The sequence below is a fragment of the Brachypodium distachyon genome, chromosome 4 (genome assembly GCF_000005505.3).
Source record: "Brachypodium distachyon strain Bd21 chromosome 4, Brachypodium_distachyon_v3.0, whole genome shotgun sequence".
NCBI classification, from domain to species: Eukaryota; Viridiplantae; Streptophyta; class Magnoliopsida; order Poales; family Poaceae; genus Brachypodium; species Brachypodium distachyon.
Window position 1 is genome coordinate 24,336,565 of NC_016134.3, and position 22,958 is coordinate 24,359,522.

The 22,958-nt window shown below is 46.4% G+C and overlaps 1 protein-coding gene across 2 annotated transcripts; it reads left to right on the forward strand.

Moving 5' to 3' along the window:
- Positions 1 to 597: 597 nt before the first annotated feature.
- On the forward strand, positions 598 to 5,113 carry LOC100827506 (receptor-like protein 18). 2 transcript variants are annotated; one of them, XM_024454856.1, is made up of 3 exons: positions 601 to 890; positions 977 to 2,066; positions 2,992 to 5,113. In XM_024454856.1, exons 2-3 carry the CDS (start codon positions 1,172 to 1,174, stop codon positions 4,860 to 4,862), a joined length of 2,766 nt encoding a protein of 921 aa, XP_024310624.1. In that variant the 5' UTR covers positions 601 to 890; positions 977 to 1,171; the 3' UTR covers positions 4,863 to 5,113. The 2 variants fall into 2 exon arrangements, with proteins under 2 accessions (XP_024310623.1, XP_024310624.1); XM_024454855.1 differs by having other exon boundaries at positions 598 to 2,066.
- Positions 5,114 to 22,958: the final 17,845 nt, after the last annotated feature.

A 22,958-nucleotide genomic window follows, 5' to 3' on the forward strand; every position in this document is an offset into this window, starting at 1 on the left:
AAAAAAGAACACACAGGAGAACCAGACCAATTCTTTTTCCTTGTGTATAAAAGCCATAAGAAAATTTGAATTTTCAGGAGAATTTTTGCTTTCCAAATCCATCTATGATGGCTGCCATGAATATTTCTTTCCAACCACTTATACATTGATCTCACAGAATATACTTCTCCAAGGACCAGCACAAATTTTCTGGTCCAGTAAAATAAAGATCAGATGTTTTGCTTTTTGTTGGATTTTACCATGTATATCTTCTTTTTGGTTAATCCTTCATGTTCTTTTAGTATATAATTGTCTGATTTTCAATAACCAGTTCTCATTCTGTTCTGTTTTATACTTTCACCAAAATGGGCAGCTTTGATCTTTCTGCCAAAATAATTTCGAAACGATGTGATGAGTATTTAAATCCTTGAAGGTAATAGGAGGAAGAAATTCTCGCAAAAAAAAAATAAGCGGAAGAAATACATCTCAATCAGGTCAAACTCCAGATTCATAGTCAAGTCTTCCCCGGCCGAAACCGAGAGTGATGTTCACCATCTCAATCAGTGGAACCTCCACCACTCACGAAAGCAATCATTCACGACAGGTAGATAAGAACAAATCAGCCATCATACACTACACCTCATGCACCTCAGTCTTAGACAAATTTACTAGCAAAATGCCTTCCACTGGCTGGCTTATATTACTTCTCCTTGTTCTTACAAAGCTCACGTTCAGTGGTGTCCATGGCAATCTTCCTAGAAATTCTGTCCATTGCCTTCCAGACAAGGCTGTGTCGCTCCTTCAGCTGAAGCAATCCTTCTCCTTCGATTTCTCTACCACCACCCTCCCTTCATGGCAAGCCGGTACCGACTGCTGTCTTTGGGAAGGCATTAGCTGCGACGTCTCCTCCGGTGAGGTCACTGCCCTCAGCCTCGCCGGTCGAGGCCTGTATAGCTATGGCATAGACAGTGCAATCTTCAATCTCACCTCCCTGCAGCATCTTGACCTTAGCAGGAACAATTTTGGTGGGTCACACCTTCCGGATGTCGGGTTTGAGAGGCTCTCTTTGCTCACCAACCTCAACCTCTCTGGTTCAGGTCTCTATGGCCAGATCCCTATCAGCATAGGGTACCTCACAAGTCTCGTCTCCCTTGATCTCTCCAACAGAGACGTGACTACTTACTTTGCAAATATGTTGGTGTTGTGGGAACCGAGTTTTATGGTGTTGGTGGCAAAACTCACCAATCTAAGGGAGCTTTACCTAGATTGGGTGGATGTATCTGCTAGTGGAGAAGAGTGGTGTGGTGCCCTGGCAAGACATGTTCCTCATCTTGAGATTCTTAGCTTGGACCTATGTAGGCTCTATGGTCCAATTCATGTGTCCCTCTCAAGAGTTCGCTCGCTTTCTGTGATTAACCTCCATAGTAACTACAGAATATCTGGTGCAGTTCCGGATTTTTTTGCAGATTTCCAAAATCTAAGTGTTCTTCAGCTTGGTGATTGTCGTTTTGATGGGCTATTTCCTCCAAGGATCTTTGAACTAAAAAAACTGAGAGTCCTTGATTTGTCCTATAACTCAAACATGTTGGTTCACCTTCCAGATTTTCTGAATGGAAGTTCTTTAGAGATATTAAATATACAAGATACAAATTTCTCTACTGCCAGCCCAAGGTCCTTCAGCAACCTCAAGTTTCTCGAGGAGCTACACATTGATGGGAAATATAAATACCTCACGGTGCTTCCTCCATCCTCATTTAAGTCCTTGAAGAAGTTGCACTTGTCTCAGCTAGAATCAGAAACACCAGCCTCCTGGCGGATTGGGGAAGCTCAGAACTTAACATATTTGGAAATTTCAAGCAGCAACTTCTCCGGGAGAACGCCATCTTGGATTGACAATCTCAGAAACTTGAGGAAATTGCAAATCTATGACTGCATCTTCTCTGGGCCTATACCATCAACAATTGGGAATCTGATGAATTTGACAGATTTGGCACTTCAGAATTGTGGTTTTTCTGGAAGAATACCAGCATGGGTTGGTAATTTAACCCAACTATCTTATTTGGACCTTGACACGAATCATCTGAGTGGTAAGTCTACATACCAAAATATTATTCCAATCACCACAAATCTATGATGTAACTGCACAATTTAGTTTTATGAGATTTTTTATTGAAAAGAAGTGTTTTACTTAGATTTATTTATTGAAATAAGTGTTTTAATGAGATTTTTCTTTTCAAAAATATTATTGCACGGAAATCACATTTGAATGTGTTATGGGTGCTTTAAAAATTCATTTGATGGACCTATATACAGTGTACTATAGGATTACACCCACCAAGTTAGTGGTTAGTTCTGATTAAGTGGTCAATATGGGAATATACTGTTTCATTTATTTAGTTTTGGTTACTTCAAAAAAACTGGAAAGTGAAGATCAGGGGCCAATTAACCTAAGAGCGAGCGTGCCGGCGAATACGAACCAAGGCCCCGAGATAGTTATAACAGTATAGGGGCCAATTAACACAAAATCCTTTTTATCCAGTATTAATTTGGAACCACGTGCATCTAAAGCATCCTTTACAAAAATCAATGTAGTTGTATGCAACCTAGAGCAATAGCATGAAGAACACGACACGAACACGAAGAACAGTTAGAACAGAACGTAATAGGAACACAAGCTAGGAAACAAAGCGGAGTCGAGAACAGAATCACAGTAGATGTAAATGATAGCCCTTTGGGTCAGATTGTTTTGCATTGAATTAGTTTAACTTGTCCTGTCGCCAGTGGGCCAGGGAAGGTACAGCGGCCAAAGAAATACACAAGCTGTCAAGCTATTCTGCTGGTGGCGACATTTCGTAGATCCGTAGAGGAAGTTGTGCTTAGCACCGACGATTGTATGATATCAATATGTTACGCATGTGAATCCTATTCTGGTAACTTTATTTCTGATGCAAATGAAGAAGAATGATTGGAGCAGATTTTAACTGAACTGACATTTATTTTGCTTATTCTCAGGGGAAATACCAGATTCCATATTTACTCTTCCAGCATTACAGATGCTGGATCTTTCTTCAAATCGACTTTCTGGCAAGCTAAGGGACTTTCTTGCTTCATCTTCTTCCTTGTATTGGATTGACATGACTGACAATGAATTGGATGGGTCAATAAAGTCACTCAGCCAACTAAAAAGATTGCATGCACTCTTTCTCGGTTCTAATAACTTCATGATAGATCAGGTAGAGCTCAATTCGTTGTTGGGATTAAGAGAACTCCGGGCACTGGACCTGTCAAATAATAGGCTGTCAGTAATAGAGGTGACAGATGGACAAGGAGTTTCAGTTCCTTCTGTATCTCGACTTCAAGTTTTGGACCTAGCATCCTGCAACCTAACTAAAATTCCAGATTTTCTACAGTTTCTGCACCATGTCGGTTACTTGGATATTTCTAATAACCATATTTCCGGCAGTATACCTAAGTGGATATGGGACAATTGGAGTAATACACTTCTCTATCTGAACTTGTCAAACAACAATTTTTCTAGCATGGAACTATCTTCGCCTTTTCTTCCAAAAGCCCTACAAATTATTGATCTTAGCTCCAATAGACTCCAGGGAAAGGTCCCTATTCCACTGAAGCCAACAAACCTACAGTTCTTGGACTACTCAAATAACAGATTCTCATCAATCTTAAAAAACTGCACCTCATGCCTTGGAAAAACTTTCTACCTTAAGATGGCAAATAATAGAATAAGAGGAGAGATCCCACACTTCATTTGCAACGCGAGCAAGCTTGTAATTCTTGATTTATCTAATAACAGTTTCAGTGGAACGATTCCATCATGTCTAATACAAGGTGGCCATCTCAGCATATTGAATTTGAGGGACAATCACCTCGAAGGAAGACTAGCATCTAGGGTTGACAAGAGATGCGCTCTTCAGACAATAAATTTGGGTGGAAATAGGATTGGAGGTCAACTTCCCTGGTCACTTTCTAACTGCAAGGATTTGGAGTTTCTCGATCTGGGTAACAACCAAATTGTTGACTCTTTTCCACATTGGTTGGGAAAGCTTCCCAAGCTTCGCATTCTGGTCTTGAGATCAAACCAGCTCCATGGCACAATAGAAAATTCTCCAGGAGATGATGACTATGGAGAACACTTTTCAAGTATGCAAATAATTGACGTTGCCTCGAACTATTTCTCTGGCAATCTGAGGTCACCATGGTTTGAAAATTTACAGTCTATGATCAAAAGTTCTGATTTCGAAGGAGACATTATAAAAGCTCAAAACGTGACAGGATCTTATCAAGATATTGTCACCGTAATGTTCAAAGGGCAGTACATGACATTCGAGAAGATATGGACCACTCTTACAATGATCGACTTCTCGGATAATGCATTCACTGGTTCCATTCCTGAATCATTTGGAAGACTTGGTCAACTACATGGACTCAACCTGTCAAATAACATGTTGACAGGAGAAATTCCAGCACAACTAGGTGGTATGACTGCTCTGGAGTCAATGGATCTATCTTCAAACGAGCTTTCTGGGGAGATACCAGAGGAGCTGACAGACCTCACTTCTCTAGGTACCTTGAATTTGTCCAACAACCAATTCATCGGAAAAATACCGGAATCGCGCCAATTTGGAACGTTCCAGAACAATTCGTATGAAGGGAATGCAGGACTGTGTGGACCGCCCTTGTCCAAACAGTGTGACAGCCAAGGAGGTGGACCAATTGGAGTGCTTGCGAGCAAGTCCTCAGATCAGGTTGATGTCATTTTGTTTCTCTTCATCGGCATAGGATATGGCCTTGGGTTTGCAGCAGGTTTACTAATCAAATGGAGTCGCATAGGCAAGTGGTTCAGGACAACAAACACGTCTTGATAGTGCGCAAGCAAAGGTTTGTCTGCGGAGTGCAACTATGCCTATGCTGAATTTTGAAGTATTTGTTGTACTTACATTGTTGTTATCAGCACCTGCAGCTTCATAATTGCAGCAAAAAAAAATGTCTCTACTGCAAGTTGTCTTTCTGTTGCTATCAGTGTCTGTACTCAGCAATCAAAACTTTGTACTACGTGATTTGCATGTTCAAGAACGATCTAAATTTCCGTATATTTTTAAGGCAGATTTTATTTCGGATGAAAACCTAAAATGTACATGAAAATTAGTTCTGGGCTCACATTAGCGATATGTACATATAGGTAAAGGAAGAACAATTGTAAAATTCAGATTTCATATATTACATGTCTTAATTGAACCAGAGTCCAGAAACAGGACCATAATAAGCTGAACAGAAACAAATGATTCTGAATCTGAATGAACAAGCATGCCAAGAAGAGAAGAGACCTGTGAACCTCTCTTGTTCTCGAGGTGGGTGCTCCATTCCCGCCAGCCATGGTCTACCTTGAGTGATTCTTCCGCCCATCACGATCACGATGCCTCCAACGGCCGGCTCCTGCGCCCTCCTTCCTTGGCGGAGCATCTAGGCGACGCGCCGCCCAATGTCGTGGTGCCCCCACCCGCGACTTGACGGCTGCGGCGAAAGGACGTGGCCGGCGGCGCGTAGAAGGCCGCCGGATTCCCATAAAAAAGAAGCGTGCGGCAGCAGCGCATCTCCGCCGGTCGCCGGAGAGGGAAGGGGAAAGGCTTCGAAGAAAAAAGGGTAGCGGGGATGATACTTGAGCCGGTCTTTCTACGCTCTTGTACAAGGCGACCAAAAAGAGCAAAATGCACCGTAGCTTGTAAAACTACGAAAGATGTGTCAATTCGGTCCTCACGACATAAGTTTGTAATGCATTTTTAGTGGTCAGCTAAGTTAGATGCTCTCTTCCTCCAAAAAATACAAACACAAATTGAAAATTAAGTGAAGAAAGAATTGACACGGTACCATTGTACAAAACCAAAGGTTTCAATATACCACTCAAATAAACATCCTTTCCAAAAAACCACTACAATTCAGTTTTTCATGCCAAAATGCCGCTATCGTCAATTGACTGTTAGTCAAAGTGGTAGAAAGATGCCAGTAATCTTACTATTTCAATATTATCCTTCTCCTTCCTCATGCGACACGATAATGGCAACTCTCTACTGTAATGGTAGATCGTAGCTTTGTTTTTTTTCTCAACGTGCGCAACTCTGAACCACTATCTTTTGTTTGCTGCTATCTAAATGCTACTGAAATGTTGAAGGTTGTCCAATTGATGTCGAAATTTGTCCAAATGTGCTACTAAAATCTGTCCATATGTGTTGCCGAAGTGTTGTTGAAATATGTCCATATTATTGTTGAAATGATGTCTGAATGTGCTGCTGAAATGCAAGCAAATGTTGTTGAATTGTGAAGAGGCGAGGGTATATATGCAGGGACGGAGTCAGAAATTTGACATGAGGGGGCGAGTTGGGATTAGGGGGGCGAAATTAAAGTCTTCACCTATTTTAAAGTGATTTTTAATGAGCTGATTAGTAAGTATTAACTAAAATGAGTCCATTTTTGTGGTTGTTAGGGGTTGTTAGTCTTTAGTGGTATTTTGACATGAAAAACTGAATTGTAATGGTATTTTGGAAAGGGTGGTTATTTGAGTGGTATTTGAAACCTTTGATTTTGCATAGTGGTACCATGTCAATTCTCTCTCAAGTGAATGTTTTCTTGTTGAAGTTTATGAGTTTTATTATGGAGTAAACATTGAGTAGATATGCAATTAAGAACCAATTTGACAAGGAGTAACGACGAAACGGATATATGTGATGGCAGCTCAATGATCATTGATCAACTTATTTTTGGATTTCTCAAATTAGAATTTGTCCTTATATTTTTTTGATCGAGTGAGTAGAATAAAACAGAACCTAAAGTTTACTGGCTCCTCTCTGTATTTTCCCACCTGAGCTCACAATCACAAACAATGTGATTCTAAGGCGATCGGATTCGGCGATTGGAACTTCGACGAGCTCGCAAACGCTTTGAACTCCTGACCATGGTGGGAGGAGACTGAGAAGTCTAGAAATAACAGAGAGAACGAAGAAAGGGGAGGAGGCCGTGAGATAAATGCAAAATGACCAAATGCTTCCGGTGAATTTTCCTGCCAAAACCGACCCTTTCTGTCTGGCGTTGGTTAACGAGCTACGTGGACAAGTTAGGTCCCGATGGGACTTACTACTTTTGTTTCACAAAACACATGTAGATTTGTTCATTCGGATAAAATCAGCTCTCATTTCTAATGTCTCACTATTTATATTGATTATTACTAAATGAATGTAAACTATTATTGGCCGGTTGCGGGAGCCAAGAGAAAAAACGAGCTATATTATTGAACAAATCAGGAAAATCTGTGTGATTTGTTTTGTGAAATGGAGGGAGTATGATGAAACACTTGATACACACGGTTAGAACTAAAATGTGCATTTTTATACTTTCAGGACTCGGTTGATACATTTCACATGGTTTTACGAGCTTTGATGCAATTAACTCGGACAAAAATGTACCAGTAGAAACTCCAAATATTGAGTTCTCTTAATATATTTCATCATTTTTTTAACTAGTACCGTGGCCCTCTCAAATAGGAGGGCAATATATTTAGTGTGTACATAGAATTAAATGTTCCAACTCAGATGAAAAGGTCACAATGATAAACACATAAACTTTACGATCTTTCATCATGTCCTTACTTCCCTAATACCAAAATACATCATGTTTTAGACACGGGCAGCACCTAAAAGACAAAATTTTGGCGTTCTGCTTTGTATGAACATGCTACTAATTTTTTGAAAAGATGTATAATTATACAATATTTTCATGATTAATCTCATGGCCTTAATTTGGTCTCTCACAATAATGTGTTTATACATCGATAGTTAAAGTTAGAGAAATATGAAAAAAAAAAGCTTTTGAGGACAACAATCTATCTTTGAACGGAGGTGTTGTTGTTGTTGTTGTTGTTGATCTATAAGTGCTATCTGATCCACTCCTCAATTCAGCTATTGTACATTCTCGTTCCCTTATATATGTCGTGTCATGTAACGTCATTATATCTCCTTAGTCTTGGCTTGAATGCATGGCATAGTCCTGACAATTAATAATCTCATTCAAAAAATAGTTATCCATTTTACTTCACCTTTACCATTCCCAGGACGAACCAAATTTGTGGTGTGGCAAAATCAGTAGCACGGCGACAATGTACAACACAACATTTCATTCATTGGGTAATACGGGTGCGAACATATTAAGATAAAGGTAAGTTACCGAAAAATACCTCATTAAGCGAAGCTCAAACAAAAACTCACCATTAATCTAATAAATCTAAGTAGGGGAAACCACTACTTATTTCTCTCATCATGCAAGCATGCCACATCATCACACAATTAATTAATTTGTTCACACATCTATTTTTTGCACATGCGTTACTTTCCATCAAGCTATTTCCATTAAGTGAAGCATGTATAATCTATCATACAATTACATTATATGTTTTCAATGCATACTCTTTTGTTGCTACTTTTTACTCATGTATGTTAACTAAGAATTTCATTCAACAACGTGGGCTCACGTATGTTAACTAAAAGTTTTCGCGACAACGTGCGGGGAATCATCTAGTTTATCTAATGTATCGGTATAAAGACTAACAGCAACGTCATACATAGTAATAGTACATAGTTACATACAGTAACAAACACTGATATACATACCTCTAAAATTTGCCGTGGCCTTGCAGCCCTTCGTCTTCTTTGAAGGTGTCGGGCGGATGACCCCGGATAGGGTCTTGGCGACACACATTAGCCGAGATGACGAAGGCAAATCCGGCACAGGCATGTACGTCGGCATCCTTAAGACAAACTAATGCTAAGCCGGCATACCAAGTGTATGCCGGCATGACTATCTTGTCTTATGAGATGGCAGGATAAGGACGGATACACTGATCTCGGCCAGCGCCGAGATGTCTTAACGGTCTTATCCTCATCGCGTGGCGCAAAGTAAAGCAACGCTATCTTTATCACGGAAAAGCAGTCGCTGCTTACGTTGTGATGGCAGACGACCGCGCAAAGAAGCACCGAAAGAGAATCAGTGACGGAAGCCGGCAGGCGGCTGGTGTACTTGTTGCAGAGCGTCAGGAAAAATACAGTTGTCTTGTCCCCTGAGGTGCCACCCGGAGGGAACCAAGGCGCGTGCCCGGCGGGACTCATAGAAGATAACGTTAGCCCTTGACCCACATGTCAGTGTGACATGGGCGGTCCATAAATAGAGCACTACCCCTCCCAGGAGAGGGATCCAACACTTAGGCATCTAGGGTTTACCCCTTCTTCTTCTTATTCTTCTTCTTCTTCTTCTTCTTCTTCTTCTTCTTCTTCTTCTTCTTCTTCTTCTTTCCTCAAGAACACTGCTCAAGGAGCGCCATTGTAGATCTTGTTATCTCGGCTTATTAAAAAAAGCAGGAGTATGAGTCTTACCTCTACAAGAGGGCTCCGAATCTGGGTAAATCTGTGTGTGCTAGTGTGCTTGTGCGTGTTTCTCTTCACGTCCTCCCTCCTCCGGTTCCTCTTTCGTCCATCGGCCCCAACTTAAGCCATCCTATGGCATCTGCCGTGACACCACCACGACAGTTGGCGCCCACTGTGGGGCCAGCAGCGGCGCTGGCTGGAGTTTTCATCCGGACGGAAGCTTCCTCGTCACCGGGGAGCGCGTGGTCTCCGGTTTGGTCTAGAGATTTGGCTCTCTGGGCTTCATCGACAACAACGCCGGCTGCTTCAACAACGCGCCGCTTCCTTGCGCAGGCCGCTTCATCAACTTCGGCATGCATGAGGTTTATGTCGCCACTGACAGTCCTTGCAGGTACCCCGAGCAGGTAGTGGTGGCCGAAGATCCCCCCACCGTCTGCACGGTTCGCGGCCGGCATGTCGACTGCCCCGCTGACCGTGTGGAGGTCATGGTGACGGCTCACGGCGTCGATGCTGGCAAGGGCACCGCAGAGAGCGGCACGGTCCCGAGCAAGTCCGGCAGAACGGCGAAGTTCCCTTTGGAGAAGCCGGATAATGTCGCTGCTCAAGCCGGCACGTCGGCTCTACCGCCAAAGTCGACTCAGCTCCAGGCCTCCAACGAACGGCTGACCGTGCCGGTGGCGTCAAACTCTAACCCGGCCCAGCTGCAGGCTGAGTTGGAGTTGGAGCGCCAGAAATTGCTGAAGGAAGCTGTTGACGTGGCTCGCGCTCGGCAAGAACTTGATATTTCGCTCCGTATAACAAAGCTCATGGTTTCAATTCTATCGCATTGACTAACCCTAGCCGAGTTGGGGAAGTGCGTAACCGAGGCAGGAACTTGAACGCCGAGATAGCTAGAGATTGCAGAGGGGTGCCTGCGGTGTCGGCAAGTTTTGCCTCGGCATTGAAGCCGAGATACAACACCCCTGTCAAGAATCTCAGGGCCACCGAGGCTGCGGCCGAGGAGTTGCCGAATCCCACGGGAGAGGCACTCCGGCTGTAGCAATTGCGCGTGAAGGAGTTACTCCGCACGGCTAACGAGCAGAATGAGGCATACATGAGATTGCACGGCAAGCCCAGTGCGTCTCAGGTCATTCACTCGGTAGCGGGCGCTGATGGCCGGGCTGACAAGCAAGCGTCCTCGCCTGATGGCAAACGGGACAAGAGTGTCAACTCAGGCCGAGATAAGCGCCTAGAGCATTATGACCCGGTTCTGGCCGAGAAGCAAATGGTCAAGAGAGTTGAAGACAGCCAGAGTGGTATGCGTCTCGGCAACAATCGCCGAGATCAGCAAGAGCGTCACTCGGCTGGTCTTGGACACCGACCTCGGGGTCCGGCACCCAATACTGTTGTAGGTCAGCAGGGTGTCGGGCGCAACCCCCTGTATCGAGGTGAAGATCGCCGGCAAGACCGTTACGATGACGGGTACTCGGCCATGGGTGATGAGGGCTCTCTCAGGCAAGAACGCCATAATCTCGGCCCGCTCGGAGCCCGAATTGGGAACAAACAAGTGTCGCCGCTGGATGCCCAACATCGGCTCGACAGAATATATCTGTCAGAGGTTTTGGAAGAACTAGGCCCTTCGGGACAGCGTTGTTTCGCACACCGGATCATGAGGGAGACACCAGCCCAGGGTTTCCAGCTGCCCAGGGGTACGAGAACATATGACGGCAGTACTAAGCCGGAAGATTGGCTGGAAGACTATGTCACGGCGGTGCATGTGGCAGGCGGCAATCGCCGATGGGCAGTACATTATGTACCCCAGATGCTGGTAGGGCCGGCAAGGATATGGCTGAACAATTTGCCGGAAGGCAGCATCAATTGCTGGATAGACTTTGAGGAAGTTTTTGTCAGCAATTTCACTAGCACTTACAAGAGGCCAAACCGCTCTCAGCGGTTCTTCATGTGCATGTGCAAACAAAGAGACAATGAGACTGACCGGAATTACCTGACAAGATGGAACAACCTCCGCAATTCCTGTGAAGGGATAGTGGAATCGCAAGCCATAGCGTGGTTTGCCCAATGATGCCGACATGGCAGCATGTTATGGCAAAAGCTGCAAAGAGAAATGCCGGCCACTCTGTCTGAGATGATCAAGATTGCCGACATGTATGCTCTCGGTGATCCGACTCAGCCATCATTGATGCCGTCAGAGCCGCAAAGGGAGCAGCCGATATACAACCCTGCTAGAGCATTCCAGAGGAACGATTATCAAGATCACCGCAACAAGAGAAGGGACGACAGGTCGGATTACCGGTATGGGCCAGCCCATGTCGCCGCTATTCAGGATCAACCTGATGCCGGCTCTAGCCAGTGTTGAAAGACTGAAAATCAGCAGTGGGTCAAGAAAGGAGAGCAAAAGAAGCCCTGGCAAGATAACCAGAAGTATATGTTCGAGGTGATGCTGGATCAGCCTTGTCGTTTTCACACGACTAATCCCAGCAAACCGACAAATCACACAACCCGGCAATGCAACTGGATGCAGCGGGCCGAGAAGGGTGAGGCAAGTCGGCTGCCCCCTCCTCCACCGCTCACAGGCGTTAACGCCCAGATCCAAGGACCCCCTCCGACAAACAATGCTGTCAATCAGGTGGAAGACCAAGGTATCCCGCAATATGCCGGAAGAAATAAATACAAGGAGCATCACGAGAGCTACATGATTTTCATCACGGAGCCGACTGACAAGCAGAGTCAGCGTAGGCGAGAGATGGAAGTCAATGCTGTGATGCCGGCGGTTCCAAAGTTTATGTACTGGTCGGAATAGGAGCTCAACTGGAACCGAGCGGATCATCCCAAGGTTATGCCAAATCCTGGTAGATATGCTCTGGTGGTTGACCCGACACTCATTGGGCCCGGCATTAACGTCAAGTTCACTCGGGTTCTCATTGATATTGGAAGAAGCATAAACATCATGTACCGGGACACGATGCTCAAATTTTGGCATTACTCATAACATGCTTGAGCCTAGCCGGACTACCTTTCGTGATATCGTGCCGGGAGTGTCTTGTGCCCCGGTAGGCAAGATCCGAGTCGATGTCTTATTTGGCACCAGGGAGAATTGTCGGACCGAGAACCTGGTGTTCGAAGTGGTGGACCTTAGCAGTCCGTACCATGCGCTACTTGGCAGACCGGCATTGGCCAAATTCATGGCGACTACCCACATAGGCTATCTGAAGATGAAGATGCCGGGGCCAAATGGTACCATAACCATTACTGGCAACTACAAGCGTTCAATGGAGTGCGCGGCGGCAGGGTCTGCCTTGGCCGAGTCACTGGTCATCGCTGGTGAGAAGAAGAAGTTACAAGAAGCTGTTGCGATGGCTCAAGCGGTACAGATTGGCCTGCGGGCTATGACCAATCCCCATGGGAGTGTGGCGTTTCAGGCAGCCAGGAGACGAAGAAGATACAGGTCGACAGTGAATTCCCGAACCGCACCGTCATCATTGGTGCCGGCCTGGGTGAAAATAGGAAGGCGAGCTCACCAGCTTCCTCTGTGAGCATCGGGACATCTTCGCATGGTCTAATCAGGACCTGCCGGGTGTGCCGAGGGAGCTGGTTGAGCACTCATTACATGTCAGACCAGACGCTAGACCGGTGAAGCAGCCCTTTCGACGCTTCGCCGACGACAGAAGGAAAATCATATCGGACAGAAGGAAAATCATATCGGAAGAGATATCCCGGTTTCTAGTTGCGGGCTTTATCATGGAAGTATTGCATCCCGACTGACTGGCGAATCCGGTCATGGTCAAGAACAAGAAAAACGACCCAACTGCTGCCAAGGTGTGGCGCATGTGTATCGACTACACAGCCTGAACAAGGCATGTCCAAAGGATCCTTTTCCGTTACCTCGGATCAATCAAGTAATCGACTCCACTGCCGGTTGTGAATTGCTGTATTTTGTAGACGTGTACTATGGTTTTCACCAGATACCGCTGAACCCTAATGATCAAATAAAGACATCATTTATCACCCCGTTCGGGGCTTATTGCTATCGCACTATGCCGTTTGGTTTGAGAAATGCAGGAGCTACTTATCAAAGATGCATGCAGAAATGCTTGCACGATCAACTCGGCAAAAATGTGCAGGTATATGTCGATGATGTCGTCATAAAAACCAAAGAAAGCGCCACGTTGCTGGATGATATCCGGAAAACATTCGCAAATCTGAGAAGATTCCGAATGAAGCTAAACCCGGCTAAATGCACATTCAGTGTGCCGGTAGGGAAGCTGCTCGGGTTCCTGGTATTGAGCCGAGGTATAGAAACGAACCATGTGAAAATCGCCGCCATAGAGAGAATGAAACTGCCGAAATGTCTCAAAGATGTGCAGAAATTCACTGGATGCCTAGCATCGCTAAGTCGTTTCATTAGTCGGCTGGGTGAAAAGGCAATGCCCTTATACCAGCTGATCAAGAAAACCGACAAATTTGTGTGGACGCAACACGCAGAAGTAGCCTTTCAAGAACTAAAGAAGATGATTGCTACAACGCCAATATTAGCCTCACCAATGGAGAAAGAGCCGATGTTATTGTACATAGCAGTAACAAATCGAGTCGTTAGTGCCGTCATAGTGGAGGAAAGAGATGGAGATGGCAAATCAGTGCAAAGGCCCGTATATTATTTGAGCGAGGTGTTATCGTCGTCTAAGCAGAATTATCCTCATTACCAGAAGATGGCATACGACGTTTATATGGCGGCAAAGAAACTGAAGCATTATTTTGATCTGCATCAGATTCGGGTTATATGTGAGGCACCCATGTCAGAAATCATGAGCAATAAAGACGCAAGCGGCCGGATCGCAAAATGGGCTATCGAGTTAGCACCCTACACGCTGCAGTATGACAGACGGGATGCCATAAAATCTCAGGCTCTCGCGGATTTCCTGGTACACTGGGCCGAGATAGAATATGAGCCACCACCGCCTGAAACTGGCTATTGGAAGATGCATTTTGACGTCTCCAAAATGAGAAGTGGGCTTGGTGCTGGCATAGTATTAACTTCGCCTAAGCGCGACCAACTTAAATATGTGCTGAAAATTCATTTTGCGGCATCCAACAATGTCGCCAAGTATGAGGCACTCGTGCACGGACTAAAGATGGCAAAAGAAATTGGAGTTTGTCGGATTCAATGCTTTGGCGACTCGGACTTGGTAGTTCAGCAAGCTTCCGGCAATTGGGATGCATTGGATGCCAATATGACACTATACCGCTTTCATGTTCAGAAGATCAGTGGTCATTTCGAAGGGTGTGACTTCCATCATATACCGCGGGCGGAAAATGAGGCAGCCGACACGCTGTCGAAGCTCGGCTCAACGCGACAAGCTATCCCGGCTGGTGTGGCATTGGAGCATTTACGCAAACCATCCATCAAGCCATCACTAGAATCGGAGTCAATCTTTATCCCGCCGATCTCAGAAGCTGACATCACCCCAATGGACATTGACAGTGGTAGCGGTTCCGGTAACTCAGTGACTGAGCGCCCTAACTCGGCGGAAGCAATGGCGGTTGAGCCAATGGAGATAGACGAACCAGACGAGCCGATCTTTGCTACTCGTCCCGTGCTGGCCTGGGCACAACCGATAATGTCTTATCTCAAAGATGGGAGTCTCCCGGAATAGTAAGTGTCGGCAAGGCAAATTTAGAGAAGGGCAAAGGCATACACTATACAAGAGAAGTGTTACTAACGTCTTGCAGCGATGTGTCGAGCCGGCAGAAGGGCAAGAGATACTCCGAGATATTCATCAGGGAGAGTGCGGTCACCATGCGTCTTCAAGAACATTGGTTGGCAAGGCATTCCGGCACGGTTTCTACTGGCCGAGTGCGATGCAAGAAGCAGAAGACATGGTCCGGAAATGCAATGGTTGCCAGAGATATGCCAGCAAGATTCACATGCGGCATCTGAGCTCAAGACTATTCCAATCACTTGGCCATTTGCTGTTTGTGTTTGGATATGGTGGGACCTTTCAAGCGGGCGCGAGGAGGCATGACACATTTCTTGGTCATGGTTGACAAGTTTACTAAATGGATTGAAGTGAAGCCGATACAAAAGTGTGACGGCAAGACTGCGGTATCATTCTTAAAGGACATCATCTTGAGGTATGGTTACCCGCACAGTGTCATCACGGATAATGGAACGAACTTTGCGGAAGGACCTTTTGCGTGATTTCGCGCGGAAAAGAAAATCCGGCTGGACATCGCCTCCGTGGCACATTCTCAATCCAACGGACAAGTTGAGAGAGCAAACGGCATGGTTCTAGCCGGCATAAAACCTAGGTTGATTGAGCCACTGGAACACACTCTAGGATGTTGGTTAGATGAACTCCCAGCTGTGCTATGGAGTCTTAGGACAACCCCAAATCGCTCTACAGGCTACACGCCATTTTTCCATGTATACGAGGCGGAAGCTGTCTTACCAGCCCACATTGAACATGACTCTCCACGAGTGACCATTTATACGGAGGTGAGGTAAAAGAGGCCCGAGAAAATGATGTCGACCTGCTCAAAGAAGCATGGGAATTGGCTCTATCTCGGTCAGCCATCTATCAACAACACCTAAGGCATTATCACAGCCGGAGGGTAAACCCGCGAGTATTCCGGGAAGGAGACCTCGTGCTCCGACTTGTGCAGCGCACAGCCGGCATGCTTAAACTATCACCCCCATGGGAAGGATCCTTCATTGTGAGCAAAGCGCTACACAACAATTCCTACTATCTTATATATGCGCAGGATCCCAAAGCAAACAGGATGGACAGGTCTGGCGAGGAGACCAAGAGGCCATGGAATGTAGCTTTACTTCGTCTGTTTTATATTTGAAAGATGAGTATTTGTATCGCTTTTTCCTTTATGTTGAATGTTTTGAAAAAATGAAATTATCTGCCGGGTTCTTAAAAAGGACTCGCAGACTCCCATGCTATTTAAGTGTTGTATTGCATTTACCGTTTTGTATGTCGGCATGTCTTAGTTGTGCAATCTTATGTCGGTTGAGTAGTCTGTCGGTATTCAAAATCCCCTCTATGACTTCGTTGTTGTGCGCAACGCAGCTTCATGGCAAGCTAGAGATTGGGTACGAGATAACTGAACACATGAAAAACGATTGCGGAAACAAACAAAAAAGCGAGCCGAGATGCGCGTCGTTTTACTTAACTCGGCATTTCATTCTTGTCTCGGGTATTTCCAAGCGAATTTGTCGAGTTTAAGTTTTTTGAAAGGATTGTTCTATGAATTCGTGATTCATACGTCGAACGCCGACAAGGCAGACAAAAGAACCGAAGTCCTAAAATCACCAACAGAAAAAATAGACACGGGGACTCGGTTGGGAGATCGGTAATTAAAAGACTGAAATAAATTAAAAGTAGCTTCATAGAACAAAAGTGTTTTAACCCGGTTACATCTGCACCCGGCATCCCGGGGATCTGATAAATTTAGAGCATTTTTCCGGCTTGACTAAGAAGAAACAGAAGGATTGGCGGCGCCGGAACTCGGAGCATCCGTTGCAGTAGAAGCCGACTCGACGACAATCTCTTCGTCGACTTCTTCTTCGTCGTCTTCCTCGACCATCTCCGCATCTGCTTCTGACACCGGGCCCTCCACAAATTTATGCACATCGGCATATTGGATAAAGGAGTAGGCCCGCTGCTGCCGCTTCGTGATGAGTTCCGGGTCTGAGAGGAAAGGGGAGCCGACTTGCATCGACTGCAGCACGTCGAGGTTGATGCCGTCGTACCAAGAGAGTACAAACGACAAAGCCTCGTCGGCACCGACACAAGCGGCCGATTCCCGCCACTCGTTCAGCCGGTCCTCCACCTCCAGAAGGCGCTTCGCCAATTCCGGGATGCCGGTCGGAGTTTCTTCTCCCGGCCACAACGCTCGGAAGGCCCGGATGCCGGCGTTGAGCATGTTTACCCCGAACGACTTCAGATGCTTAACCCGGCTTGCAATGCTGACCAAGTAATCCTCCAAGTCATATTCGAAGGGTACTGCCCCAGCTGGATCCCTCCTTCTACGGGCCTTGATCACGGCAGCTTGGGCAGTCTCAACAGAATGTGGGAAAAATTCTGACAAAGGCAAAAAGATCGTAATGAGTCTCGACACTCCATTGCTGCTTTCGGACAAATGATCAGAGGAAGAGACTTGGTCAAGGGCAACTTACTAGTCAGCATTGCGTCGATTTTGATGAGGTCACGCCGGGACACGCTAAGTAGGCGGGCGTTCTCGGCCTTCTCCTTCTCGACAGCAGTGGCGCGAGTCTCGACCTTGGCGACAAGATCCTTGCATTTCTGCACTTCGCCTTCTAGGCAGATCTTCTCGTCAGCTTGGGCGGAGAGAGGCGAGGTAAGTTGACCTACCTCGGTGTTATGCGCCTCCGCCTGAGCTTCGAGCTGCGCTTTCTGCCGGGCCACTTCGTCCCGGTGCTGCTCTTCTAGCCGAGTTTTCTCATCTGTTTAGCAGACGTGTGTTATAGAAGTTTGAGTTTAAGATGGATGAAACCTGAGATAAGGACAAGCCTATACCTTGTACTTCGGCGACACGCTTCAAGAGCTCAGATACTTGAACATTGTCCCCGGCTGTAAACAAGAGCACGTATCAGTTTTTGCAGTGCATTAATACTCGGACAAATTCTTTATGTAGGTAAAAATGTACTTACTCTGGCTCTGGCGCTCGGCTACCAAGGCCTTGTGCTCTGCCGCCAGCTTCTTGTGCTTCGCCAGCAGGACCTTAAAGGTAGCGGTGCGCTTGTTCATGCAGGTCTGCAAGACAATAATCAACAGTTAATTCTATTGCAGGGGGAATAAGTGTTTGAAGTTTCTAAGCTTCAGGCCGACTATTCTAAATCCGACCTGAATCTCGGGGAATAAGTGTTTGAAGTTTTTAAGCTTCAGGCCGACTATTCTAAACCCGGCCTGAATCTCGGGGAATAAGTGTTTGAAGTTTTTAAGCTATAGAAGAAGGTCTTGAGCCACTTTTTGCTGGACTCAAGACCTTGGATCCGAGGAAAGGCTGAGCCTCGGCGGGGTATCACGGTGGCGGCGCCGCACTGGGTCATGGGTTTGGCGGCGCCGGGATTCTCTTTGTCGAGGAGAACTTGGGGCCGGAACATAAAGTATTTGGCCCACAAGTCGACGGGAGGCCAGAGGCCGTGATAGGCCTCACAGCAAGTGACAAACGCCGAGAGTGTGAGGATAGCGTTTGCCGGAAGATGGTGCGGCAGAAGGCCAAAGAAGTCTAAGAATTTCCTAGTGAAATCACTAGCTAGCAGAGCGAACCCTCGTTCAAAATGAGCAAGGAAGACGACATGCTCACCAGATTCGGGTGCCGACACAGTCTCGTAACCGGGGGTCCGACACTCTACATCTTCTAGAATCCGCCGGGAGCGGCGGAGCCACTCGATGTCTGCCGGGGAGACGTCGGAGCCTTCCTAGCCAGCTTGCTCCGAGCCCGTCTCCTCCTCGGTGTGCTGAGCAGCGAGGTCAACGGTGGCGGCATCACGGGAAGAAGAAGCCATTGTTGGAAACTAGATCTAGGCTTAGCTTCTCCGGCGAAGAGGTGGTGGTGCAAGGCTCAAGCGAGCAAGGAAACGGCGGCAGAGAGTCAAGCGAGGGCGCACGAGGATATGGCGACGAGCTCGGTTGCTGGGAGCAAGGAAGCGCACCGGCGGAAGATCTCGGAGCTATCGGCAATGGTGGAGCACGCAAGAAGCAGAGAAGAGCAGAGGAGAGCGAGAAGGTTGGGGGAGTGCGAAGGGTTTTTCTCCCTCGCCCCCTCCCTCTTTTTGTACCCGCAACGCACTAAAGGGGGCGCGGATCTTTTGCGCCCACGATGCCTGTGGCCAACGGATGGGCCGCGCACGATCATGGGGGCAATCAACCCCATTAACGCGCAAGCGCTCGGTTACCACGCGGCGTGGCTCAGTTAATCCCGTCGAATCCGGGAGGATAAGGATCCGCGTGGGAACCAAAATTCCTCTCTTAATGGCCTATCAGTTTTACTGTCCGATGGGACGACGTGCTCGCCTCAATGGGCGCGCCGGCAGTACTTCGGGTTTTATCTTTCCGTTATTTATGCAGAGTGCAGAGTACAAGCGACAGGTGGCACTAATGTCGGCAGAAACGAGTTTTTTGTTGTCGGCCATGTAGGGGAAAAGAATCTCGACTCAATGCTGAATAAGCACGCCAGCTCGGTATGTCGGAATAACTTGATCTCGGCTAAGAGGAACTCGGGGTTGTCTCGGCATCCTTTTTGGCTAAGCCCTGGTGAGCTTCGGTGGTTCCTGTGTGGGAAGTTGTCGTGGCCCGACATTCTTCCCTGCCGGACCGCAACAGTTTCGGGGACTATTATCGGGGGGATGACCCCGGATAAGGTCTTGGCGACACACATTAGCCGAGATGACTATGTTGTCTTATGAGATTGCAGGATAAGGACGGATACTCTGATCTCGGTCAGCGCCGAGATGTCTCAACGGTCTTATCCTCATCGCGTGGCGCAAAGTAAAGCAATGCTATCTTTATCGCGGAAAAGCAGTCGCTGCTTACGTTGCGGTGCCAGGCGACTGCGCAAAGAAGCACCGAAAGAGAATCAGTGAAGGAAGCTGGCAGGCGGCTCCTGTACTTGTTGCAGGGTGCCAGGAAAAGTAAAGTTGTCTTGTCCACAACGGTGCCACCTAGAGGGAACCAAGGCGCGTGCCCGGTGGGGCACATAGAAGATAACGTTAGCCCTTGACCCACATATCAGTATGACATGGGCGATCCATAAATAGAACACTACCCCTTCCAGGAGAGGGATCCAACACTTAGGCATCTAGGGTTTACTGCTTCTTCTTCTTCTTCTTCTTCTTCTTCTTCTTCAAGAATACTGCTCAAGGAGCGCCATTGTAGATCTTGTTATCTCGGCTTATTAAAAAAAACAAGAGTAGGAGTTTTACATCTACAAGAGGGCTCCGAATCTGAGTAAATCTATGTGTGCTAGTGTGCTTGTGCGTGTTTTTTTCACGTCCTTTCTCCTCCGGTTCCTCTTTTGTCCATCGGCCCCAACTTAAACTATCTTATGGCATCTGCTGTGACATCTAAAATTTCTGATATCTGATAGCGTCCTAGCAGAGTAACAATCTGCTAATCTGCTTTGCTGCCGCCGCAGGCGGGCCTGCGCGCGGTTCACCGTCCTCGACGGGCGGTTGTGTTCCAATTGCAACTCTGGTTGCCACGGTTGACCGTGCCCACCGTGGATTAGGATCTTGGGTTCTGCTTTTGCGACTCTACTCTATGCTAGCGCCGATCAGAATTCAGAAGGATGCAGACGCACACACAAGACGATGTAACGATCTCTGATTAAATCGATCGATCGGACCAAACCTTCACGTACGCTAACACCCAGACCTCTGCTAATTGATTGCGAGCTAGCAGTTGTTCCTAGGGTAGTACTGAACTACTGCATGTACCAGCTGCGGCACGGCGCCGCGGCGCCATCGTCACCAGACTCACCGTCATGCGCGCGCACTCGCCTCTCCTAATCGGCGTGTCCCAATTTCTGTGTTGACCTTCGTCACGATGATCATGGCTGTGATCACGTTGTTATTTCTACTTTCCTTCGCTAACATGGAAATTTATAGTTTCTACTTTCCTTGGTTAACATGGAAATTTCTAGGGAAAAAGATCTAACGGTTGTGATCTAGATGGGACGTTTGATGTCCTGATTTATTTAGATGCGATTATAAAGATGCAACGGTTGTGATCTCTCTATAGAAAAAGGTCCACCCAATTAATGTTTTGCTTTTTTGCGAGATTTTTGAGCCTCTCTATTTTTTCCGTGGTTGTTCTGTCATGTACTTTTAGTATATAAGACATTAATAAGACGCCGTGCAAACGAACCAGTAGCATCATCATGCATGCATACATGTACTAGGCAAAAGTCCATTGTTTTAAATGCTTTAACTCTTAAACTGTCAAGTTAATTTAAGATATGTCTTCTCGATTAATTTTGTCTCGACGAGATCTTCGAAACTAGATCTCATGTTGACATGTTTAGACAAATTTAATTTTTGTTTTAAAAGTTTCCATCCAATAATCTATGAAGTTGCCATCCTGTTAGTAACAAAGTAACACGTTGTAACTTTATATAAAATATGGTGGCGATTTGTGTATCAAAGGTATTATCTGATAATACGTAAAGTCACCACCCTGTAATATATGAAGTTGCCGCCTTATTAGTAACATAATACCATGTGTCAACTTTATATAAAATACGGTGACGACTTGTTTATCAAAGGTACCATCCGATAATACGTAAAGTCACCGCCCAATAATATATGAAGTTGCCACCTTATTCATAAATATTACCATGTGGCAACTTTATATAAAATACGGTGGCGATTTGTGTATCAAAAAGGTATCCGATAATATATGAAGTTGCCACGTTATTCGTAACAACTTACCACGTCGTAATTTCATACAGTATAAAATAGGATGGCGATTTGTGCATCAAAGTTGTCATCCGATAATAATGTAAAGTTGCCATCCAATAAAATATGAAATATTAATGTGTTAGTAATAAATTAGCACGTGGTAACTTTGTACGAAACATTTTGACTCTTAAAATAACTAGTATGTATATAATATGCACTCACACGCTAGTTGCCAACATAAAATAAAAATTACATGCAAAGAGACAAAAGAGACAGTGCATGCAAGCTGCAGGCTGTTCGCGCAGGCAGCTGAATACAATTCCTGAGTAGCAAAGGGGAAAAAAAATCATGCGTGCAAGCCACGCAAGTGCAACAGCAGCAGCAGTCAGCATTGGCAGTAGCCCACTAGCGCTCGATCGAGCGCGTCGCCCAGCCAGACAAGAGCGCGGACGTACGCGCGACATATTTTCCGTTTAGGTTTTTAGACATCAATCTGATTATATGAATTCACGTGATTTAGTTTTCCAACAATTTAATTTTGTCTCTACTAATTATATATAAAGTCACCAACATATTCTTTTCAACGTCCACCTCACTAAACGTACACAGATTATTTATAGTCCACAATCAGACTTACTGAACACAGATTACTTTTTAACCGTGTGCGTTTAGTAATTACTCCCGGAGGCTGAATTCCACAAAGCATGAGATAAGGTTGCACCGTCTGCTCTCTCGCAAGGAACACACCGGATCCTCGCGCACCCCCGCTGCTTATCAAGCCGGACTCCTTGCGCCCGCTCAAATCTTCTCGCTGCTGCCGCCGAACTCCTACTCCTCCTGCCCCGTCGCCTCGCGGGCCTCGCACCGTCCTATCCCTTGCCCCGTCGCCGCCCGTCCCCATGCCCTTGTCGCGCTCCCCTGCCCGCCTGCCCTATCCATCAGTCAGCCTGGCAGGAGAAAATCAGGCTCGTCCTCCGTCAATGGCCAGTGCGCCTGGCCGCCGTTTCCGGCCAACTCCGCCGCCCCGCATGCTCCACCCCAGGCAACGCCGCTGCTCGCCGTCATTGCCGCCCCGCCCCAGGCGCCCTGTCCCGCCGTCGTGCGCCACGGCGACCAGGCCGCGGTCG